General features: G+C 36.4%; 4 protein-coding genes across 4 annotated transcripts in view; 2 read left to right on the top strand and 2 right to left on the bottom strand.

Annotated features, from left to right (window-relative positions):
- The window catches only part of LOC104778979 (UDP-glycosyltransferase 79B9-like), an 832-nt gene extending 809 nt beyond the window's left edge, over positions 1-23 (top strand). Inside the window, exon 2 of the mRNA XM_019240211.1 lies at positions 7-23. Coding sequence (XP_019095756.1) covers positions 7-23 — 17 coding nt within the window. The remainder of the gene's footprint in view (positions 1-6) is intronic.
- Positions 1,692-5,077, bottom strand: LOC104777133 (vacuolar-sorting receptor 6-like). Its single transcript, XM_010501342.2, has 11 exons — positions 4,406-5,077; positions 3,607-4,299; positions 3,369-3,527; positions 3,211-3,294; positions 3,052-3,128; positions 2,882-2,963; positions 2,691-2,773; positions 2,537-2,600; positions 2,326-2,454; positions 2,116-2,219; positions 1,692-2,004 (listed from the first exon to the last, which is right to left on the bottom strand). Exons 1-11 carry the CDS (start codon positions 4,698-4,700, stop codon positions 1,879-1,881), a joined length of 1,896 nt encoding a protein of 631 aa, XP_010499644.1. The 5' UTR covers positions 4,701-5,077; the 3' UTR covers positions 1,692-1,878.
- On the bottom strand, positions 5,974-7,855 carry LOC104777132 (protein YIF1B-like). The gene is made up of 5 exons (XM_010501341.1): positions 7,728-7,855; positions 7,040-7,212; positions 6,863-6,961; positions 6,618-6,769; positions 5,974-6,508 (listed from the first exon to the last, which is right to left on the bottom strand). The coding sequence occupies exons 2-5, from the start codon at positions 7,208-7,210 to the stop codon at positions 6,121-6,123; spliced, it is 810 nt and encodes a 269-aa protein (XP_010499643.1). The 5' UTR covers positions 7,211-7,212; positions 7,728-7,855; the 3' UTR covers positions 5,974-6,120.
- Positions 8,028-9,012, top strand: LOC104777131. The gene is made up of 2 exons (XM_010501340.2): positions 8,028-8,344; positions 8,691-9,012. The coding sequence occupies exons 1-2, from the start codon at positions 8,110-8,112 to the stop codon at positions 8,816-8,818; spliced, it is 363 nt and encodes a 120-aa protein (XP_010499642.1). The 5' UTR covers positions 8,028-8,109; the 3' UTR covers positions 8,819-9,012.

Below are 9,443 nucleotides of genomic sequence, written 5' to 3'. Positions count from 1 at the left end.
TTGAAGGGCTTGAGAGAGAGTGAGATATCTTAGTAATAATATCACGCATATTATGGTTGTACATCTTACCGAAGATGGGGTCAAAGTTTGGCTGGTTATATTTTTGGTTCTTCCAAGATGCTTTTCTAGAGCCATATGTGGTCTTTGCTGATCAATCAACCAAAGAGTATGAAGGATGTCGAGGATGTGCCAGAAGAGTGTTATACATCCTCTCACTTCATGATCATGAGATCTTATTTTGTCATGAGAGATGCACATTAGATTAGCCGGAGAGGTTGATTACTAATTTTCCACGAAAACACAACGTGGCTAGCTTCTCCTCTTTCAAAACCTAAAGACGTGAAATAAAAGCTCGAATGGTTAATTAAGCAAAAGAAAAAAAAAAAAAAAAACACAACCATTTGAATCAGAACATCAGTGTTTGTACTTCTACTATACATTTCAGAGATAGAAGGTAAGAAAAACTAACTGGAGTTGACGTGATTGAGAACGACTCAGATGGAAGAGAGAGCTTGCTTGACGGAAGGAGGGATGTCATGTGATTGATTTTGCCATAGGAAAATATGAATACATTATTTGAGGGTTAATACAACAAGAAATCATCTATAACAAAACAAATAAAAATATAAATTTTAGCTGCAGAATTTAATCTCAGATTCTCACCTCTTGATATTGAGATTTAAATGCAGTATCTGGATGTAGCATTTAAATGATGTTTGTTTGTGTTATTTGTTCATGCTTCCAAAAATTGTATGTGGATAAAGTTACGTTTGTTTTGTAATTTGATATTTGTATGTTGATACAATATATATAAAAAAACCAAAAAAATCCTTTATTTATGTTGAAGATGTTTTAGTGGTTATAATTTATTCATGTTTTTAGCTTATTTTCATATTAAATTTAAATAAACATTTAAAAAAAAAAGTTATTTTGTCTTGGCGGAAAACAGAGATTTTGTGTTTTTAGCGGAAAATCAAGATTTTGTGTGTTTTGGCAAAAAACCGAGATTTTACATTTTTGGCCGGAGATGGACAGCTTGACTGCAAAGGTACCATATGATAGTCCAAGAGATCATAGGATCGACTGGTAGCTAGTACAAATAATTCCAAGGTGTTGGAGCTAACGGAGAAGCGTTTGAGACCGATTGCCAAGTTTACGCTTATGTTGACCATGTAGAGGATCTTAGTGTTCAAACTCAAGTCAAACATTACAGTGTGGAAGATGATGATGAAGATGAAGAAGAATACAAATTTCCATACCAATACGATATCCATACGAATATGAATACAGATTTCTATATTATATTACGGATATCCAAATTACGGATGTGGATATCCCTACTATGAATACAGAAATCCATACTATGAATACAGAAATCCATACTATGGATATTCAAATTACAGATATGGATATACCTACTACGGTTATGGATATCCCTACTATCCCAACTACGGATACGAGTATCCATATGATCCATACTACGGATTGGATATAGATATTGATATGTATATGGATATGATGATGAACAAGAGAGCTAGAGAGAGGCCAGTGGAGAGCTGAAGTTTTTGAGTTTTTTGATTAATCAAGTTTTCATTTTTTTTTTAAAATCCATGTCTCTGCAGTTCTAAAATTAAATGAGCTTTTTTAATACATATATTTGATGTGGTTGCTTCTTTTGGGGGTCATCTAGAAGCTTTGGTAACCCTCTTCCTTTATCATTCATTTTTTAAAGAAAGAGTAGAAATGACCCAAAAGAAGTCGTTTTCAGGGTAAAACAAAAATTTCATCTTTAGCTCTTTATGAATACTTTTACTTGACTGTTGGTTAACACAAGAAGAAATCATCTATAGAACAAAAAAAAAAGTGAGAATTATTAATTTAGGCTGCAGAAGTTAATCTCAGCTGCTGCTGTTGAGATTCACCAGTCACTGGATCGTTTGTGTTTTGGCTCTCCAATGGCATGTACTGAGACATAATCGCCATGATTTCGGAATCCATATAAGACTGCATTTTGGATTTTAACACACAAACATATAAAACAATTATCATCTTTAGAGTTTAAGTTTAAGAGAGATTCATGATTAACAAAGGGAAACCAAAGCGTGAAAACGTTACCCTGAGACGATACTTGTAGAATACGTAACCACCTACACAAATGCTTGCAACCGCAGCTAGTATCACAAACGTCAAGAACCACCCAATTCTTGATCCGCTTCTCTCTGCGAGAAACAAAAAAACACAAGAAATGAAGAATATGAGTCTTGGATAGTTACAAAAGAATCTGACAAAGTTGAAGATCATTTATTGTTTGTTTTCGATACTTACCGATGCAAGTGTCTTGTTCTTTCATGTAGAGACGATTTCCAGAGCACTTGCATTCAAAGCTTCCCCAATTGTTCTTACACTTGCATCCATCACATTGACAAGCTGATTGCTCCTTACATTCATCGATGTCTATAGTAGATATAACAAGACTAATCAGTTTAAGAAAACATGATGAGAGATTTTGAAATCTAGAAGATATAAAAGTTTTTACCTTCACATTTAAGACCATCTCCTTTAAAGCCTTGAGGGCAACGACATCCTGATGCCTCCGAGTTCTGAACTCAACAGTTAGAGAACATTTGTTAAAACTTGATGGCATTATTACTGAAAAAAAGCCAAAAAAACATAAAGTAAAGTCACTTAACCGAACAAGCAGAGTAAGTTAAGCCCTTTTTGGTTTCAGACCAGCACCCTCCTTGATTTATTGAGCATCTCGCAGGGCCATAAGCTGTTACAACATTCAACCAAAGACGACTTCTTTATCAAAGCAGAATACAAAAATGTTTATAAATGAAAGTTTTCTACAAGATATCAATGTCGAAGTTCAAGAACATACGTTCACATGAGGTATAGCCATCTCCTTTATACTGCACACCATTCACAACAGGGCATTCACAGACTCTTCCTCTAAATGTGTCCTGACATAATCCAAACTCACGTCTAAAATTTACCAACACATTTATGAAAAAAGTAGTCTCTAAAAATTCATCGGTTCTAATCAAGTACCTTGCAAGCTGTTACATTAGACTTCTTGTCTTGCCAACACCCTCCATTTGCTTCAAGACATTCGTTTGTTTCAATATCTGTTTCAACAATGTAAAGAAGAGATCTTTAGTTCATTCTATCACCACGAGAAGATTAGCTTACAAGGGAATTGGTTGTAACCTCCACTCAGACAGATTCCTGGTTCAGTTCTTTCCTTAAATCCTGAACATATAGCCTTGAGTACTGCATTCCTCTCGAGTTTACCTGAGCAATGAATAATCTTATAAGCTTAAGCATACCTAAACAAACATGTTACAATGAGAAGGAAAGAAACAAACCGCGGTATTGAGCATTGTTGATGATCAATGTTGGCAAAATTGTGACATCTCCGCGGTCACCTTGTCCTACCTGAAGGGATTGCTCAGATTTCAAAACTTCATTCTCCACATTAGCTTCAGGATCACCAATACATTTCTTGATCTTGTCAAGTGGCAAACCTGAGTTTAAAGAGAAAAGAATCAAGACTGCGAAAATGCGAGGAACAGGTGTGAAAAAAACGATTGTAATGTCTCTTACCAAGAGATTCAACAACTCTTTCAGCACATTCTTTGCTATACTTCTTCTCCTTCATTGAACACCTGATGTGAAAATCAGTCACATAGTCCCACCAAACCCAAGACCGGTTACTCTCTTTCGCTACTTTATGAACACACAACTGTCTCAGATTCTCGAAAACAATGTCTTTCCCATCGTATCCATCACCAAAGTCTTGTTCAGGGTCAGGAGCACAATACCTCCCTTGGTTTATACACTGAGACTTACATTGATTGCTAGAAACATAATCTTTAGGACAAAACCATGTAATGTAATGAGGTGTAAACAAAGAGTATCCTCCTTTTTCAAGAATCTGCGCATGACCTTTGAAGTTCTTGACAAAGTTCATCTGCTCATCACACCGTGCACCACACTCATCGTTCGTGTTAGTCCATAGCTCATACTCAACTCTCTCATCCGGATGAGGTAATGACTCGCTCCAGTCTATCTTCAAGACTATTTCCTCGCCTTTTTTAAGAGCTTGCTTGATCGAATTGGCGAAAGAAAAGTCTATCAAAGCCGAAGGAATGTTGAGTTTCTCTATAAAGTCATCAGCTTCTTTGGATTCCTCAGGTGAGTCCATTGTTATCAATGGCTCATCGACGTTATCAGCTACTAGAACTGCTGCTGCACCGGACTGTTGACCGTTCCATACCTTTAATGCAAAGTAGCACTCTAACGCAAAACAAAACAAAGCGTTTGAGTTCTTCTACAAACTAAAAATTGATATTGAGACAAGTCTAATTCTAACCAGAAACAAAAATTTGAATGAAACAGTTACCTCCACGATCAATGATTAAGATGGTAGGACGAGGGAACTTGGGTTTGAAAGTTTTGTCAAAAGAGTCACAACCATAAGCTCCTTTACCAGCGTAAACGACGGAGCCGATTATGTAACCACCGTAGTTAGGAACGCCGAAGTTAGCAATGGCTGCATCATGTTTAGACCGCATTGCCAAAGGGTTTAGAATCGTTACGCTGCTCTTCTCAACGATGAATCTACCGAAAACTCCGTTGATCACCATGGTCAACGTTAGAAACAGAGCCAAGGTGGCTCCTTTATGAATCAAACACATTGTTTCAAAAACAGAGTTTGAAACCTTTGGCTTCGAATGGGTTTATATTTGTTTCCTGAGAAAGTGAAATTAAATCGGAAAGTAATGATTTTTTTTTATTTTTCCCCCGGAAATAGGTTGCTCTGTTTTTTTTCTGTAACTTTTCTCGAGAAAGTTAGATCTTAAACAGAGTTAAGATTGTTCATTTTTCTATCCTTTTTTCCTGGAAAGTAATGGAATTAAAAGGAAGAAACTTTCTCGAGAAAAAAGAATTTGAGTTTAGAGAAAATGGATGTCTCTCTCTCTGTTTTCGATTTTTTTTTTTTCTCGATGAATTTTCTCGAGAAAAAGAGATGTGAGCGTAAAGTAAACGGGAGAGAAGATGACTTGAAAGAGTCAGCGGAACTAACCATGTCTTTGCAACTACTGATTCAACAAACTTCTCTCTCTTTTGTCATTTTTAAATCATTTACAAGAAAAAATAAGAATTAACGTTTTCTTAGAATGTAAGGCAAATCGTGAGTTCCTATCATTTTATTTTCTTTTCAAAGCTTCTAATCTTGAAGCTTAATCAAGGTGGTGTAACGTTTAAAGTTTTAAATTTTTATTTGGACACTTCATCATATGTTAAATCATACATCTACTAGTATAAGTAAAGTTTCAAAACCAATGCTTACTTCATTGACTTTTATTAATGCAAAGTCTAATTGAAGTACCATATGGGTTAAGTTAGAAAACTTTGGAATCATCCGAACGACGATGTGACAATTACTAGGAGACATGAATAGTTGCTTAATCAAACATTAGTTAATTATCCAACCTAATTGTTAACGTTACCATTATTTATTTCGAAATTATTTCAGGCTGACCATGAATATGATATGTTTTCTTTTTTTGGTAGAAAGAATATGATATGTTTTTTTATAGGTCATGATGTGTTTATTTAAATATAAATTCACGGAAATGGTTACAAACATGCATTTTTTATTTAGCAGAGACCATGTCTATCTATAATAATAAAATGATTGGAATGAATTATAGTTAAGTGCAATATTTTTATTTTTATGTTCTACTTGTTGGAGGAGAGCAAATTATCATATTGAACATGATGTTGATTTAAAAATGTGTATGACTGGTATGCATATGATTAAAAATGTTAATCCATTATTTAAAATTAAAACTTAAGTTGTCCCGTTGGGTGGAGTCTCATGCCAAAAGGGAAATTGAATTAAAGTTGTTTCTTTTCCTGTATTTTTATGTCTCAATCGAATTAGAGTTTCTACAAGCACAGTCATGGAAATAAAAATGTTCAAAATAACACTTTCCTCACGTCAGTCATATGAATAGAATTGACAAACATACATCGCCAAGAACGTTCAAGTTACGCTACAAAGTACACCAAGAAGAATTCACAAAAACAAAAAAAAACGTAATGCTCATTTCAAAAAAGCCAATTAACACTAATGTTACCAAGCCATATCAAAAGAGGGAACTGGACCAAGGCTAAAAAAAGCAGAAGGTAGTGATGCTTGCTCGAATCATAACTCCTTACTTCAGCAAACAGAACACGTTTCATCGTCTTCACCAAGAAAATCCCAGTGCATAGACACGTCCATGGCATCAATGCGTAGTACGAGTATCCCCACATTATCTTGGAGAAACCCGCAAGACATAGACCAGCAAAAGCATAGCCTCCGTATGCCACAATGTCTAGTAATGGCGCCTCTCCGCTACCAAGTGATAGTAGTGTCACTTTCAGGAGCATCACTTGCAAAAACCAACCAACCAATCCTTTGACGAACAGCCAATTCAAAGCTTCCGGTGTAAACCTAGAGACACCAATCAGGTTTGAAACAGATTAATAAACCTTAATCAATCCCTAAGACAGAAAAATCTAAGAGGGAAACAACAGGGAGAGAGACTAAACATAAAACTTACTTTCCGTTAAGTCCCAATGAAAGGCCAGCAAGAACAACATACGTGCCAAATGCCATAAACGGAATGTATAAGTCTGGCGCATTGATATCATAGATTGGAGGCTTGTATGAGAGCCTACCACCAACTGGTTCAGATATTCTTGTCCAATGTCCCTGAGGGTTTGAAGCAGAACCCACACTAGTTTAATTTCATGGCTGGTATGAGAAGGTCCTAAACAGAAGAAGAAAAAAGGGAGACTAGCTTACCCGGTGTAGAAAAGGAAACAAAACAACCTTCAGTTTGTTCCTCACATATTGATCATTCACTTGGAAGTAGTATTGAGGATCAGAGAAGTATCGGCTTATCTGTTTCATTTCAGACACTGAGTCCAAAAACAACCATAAAAAATCAGATATTACGTGAGATATAGGGAATTCACTTACATTGCTCTGCACATACTCAGAGCTTGATCCTAAAATTTTCTCCCCGTAAGCTCCCAAACCACCACGGATAAAACCCGAACCAGCTCCAGTGAAAGGATTACCAAACGGACCAGGCTGAGGGTTTCCTGGAGGTCTTGGCATACCCGGTTGAGGTCCCATGTTATTATACATCTCTGCCATCAAACCAAAACCATCACAACCAACACATCTTAATCTCACACCAACCACAAAACCACCACAATCAATGCATCTCTCTCTTAACTCTTCAAATCAAATAGTAAGATAGCATTTTTGTACATCAAACATTTGCTTCTTCCAACCAAATTAAGATTCAACACCAGATCCTAACATTGACGCTCTAAGTCATCATCTCAATTCATAATGAGTTCAATTTCTTTTCGATTTCAATGACGAGAATGCATAACCAAGCTCCAAGCATAGCCTACTCGAGATCTATGATACAACAGGAAGAGACCCCAAATTATATCGCAACACAATATCAAGAGCTTCCAAGCTCAACAACACAATCAGTCTAAGTTAATTCCATCGAAACCAATCAAATTCGTAACGGAAGAAAACAAAGATCTGATTCGCTAAATCAAGAAACAACTAACACATACGAAACGAAATCACAAGACGAATTAAAAAAAATTCCACTACCGATCAACACACACAAAATAATACTAACCTGGAGATGAGCAAGGTAGAGAGTAAAAAGCTTCGAAGGTAAAGTTCTTGCTTTCTTCTAATGGAAACAATGGATTCTCCTCAGGAGAATCAAACAGTGTGATCTGCACGGAGACGACGAAGGGTATTCTCGGGATTTCGCGTTCGCAACCGTTCTTCTCTATTTATTTGGGCCTAAATTGGGCCACCAAACATAGAACAGGCTTTACACTTGGAAAAGATATAGATAATCTATTAACCAAACAGACCCGGACCAATTTCTCAGTTCCTCAATTAGGTTTTAGACGATATAAAACTAATCCGACGCTGAAATCAAAAACCCCTTTTGCCTCAAAACCCTAATTTTTCGAATCTCTCACCAAGCTTCGATTTCAACCGCAGCAATGGCGAAATCAATGAGATGCAAGAGAGTGAAGAGATTAAGAGCTATCAGAAGAGATATAGTGGAGAAGGAATCATTCACTCTGACGAGAGAAGACGCCAAGAATGCCGCTATCGAAGCCGCACTCGCCGCTCCGAAGCTACCAGTTCGTCTACCTCCAGTTTCGCCGTTTATGGAAGTCGCGACGCCGTCCTCTGAATCTGCTCCTGTCTCCGCCACTATCGCCAACGATATGTGTATGTTCTGTTTCTTATTGTAGTATCGTTAACTTTGTCAATTAAACCTTGGTTTGTATAGATTTGAGTAAACTTGATTTTTTTGAATTTAACAAGTTTGAATTTAACAAATTCAATGTTGGGAGTGCATAGAAATGTTCTATGGAACACATTTAGTAATCAATACTGGTTTCTTGATTTTGAAATTTGTTCACAATTGCATCTTTACAAGTATAGTAGTTTCTTATTCAAGGTTGATCATTTGGAAACGATGGTTTTGAGTTGATTATATATCTTTTGAAAGGGTTGGTGATATTGGCTATGTTCTGTTTTGGGATACTATTGTTGTTGTTGTTGTTGTTTGCAGATGTGGAAATGGATGATGAGAAGAAAAACAAGTCGCTAAAACCTATCGGGAGGAAGTTGAAGAAGAAGTTTAAGATGGGGATGAAGAATCGCCGTAGTAAGGGTGTCCTTAGAGGCAAACGAAACTAAACTGGTTTGTTGTTTCGATTGGCATAACTATGTTTTTTTCTACTCTATACTGTCAGGTTCTTGAATGTCTTAAGAGTATATCTACCTTTTGTACTATGTTTTTCTCCTTTGAGTTGCAATATTATAGAGACCCTAAAGACTTCTGATTATCCCTCCCCAGCTTTCATTTTATTCCATCATCACTGCTTTTTTTACTTGGATTCTATTAACATTATGATCTCCTTTAATCATGCATTTGTCTCAAGTTCAAAGATAGTGGTACAGTACTTTGGGAGAAATGTAATTCAGAAGTTGAAAACAACAATACGAGAGGGTTAAAAAGTAACTTGCAACCAAAATAATTCTCAGTATACATCAAGATTCACATTTTTGTTGTACAGACGACAACAAATTACAATTAAAAAGAGAACAAAATTAGAACCAAACAAGAAATTACTTTCAAGATACTCATGAGAGATAGTAATTATAATTAGTAAGCAGCTCCTGAGTTAGATTTGCTGCAAACCTTCCTGATCTCTCCGGTACGGTCTTCACCAGTGAGAACACCAACGTTGACCAGCTTGGCCATAGAGACAGCAAACTGCTGTCTGAACATCTGAGGAGGCTGCTCTGCGAAAGCTTTTAC

The sequence above is a fragment of the Camelina sativa genome, chromosome 3 (assembly GCF_000633955.1).
Source record: "Camelina sativa cultivar DH55 chromosome 3, Cs, whole genome shotgun sequence".
In the NCBI taxonomy this organism is placed as follows: domain Eukaryota; kingdom Viridiplantae; phylum Streptophyta; class Magnoliopsida; order Brassicales; family Brassicaceae; genus Camelina; species Camelina sativa.
This window is presented reverse-complemented; position numbering and strand designations above follow the sequence as displayed.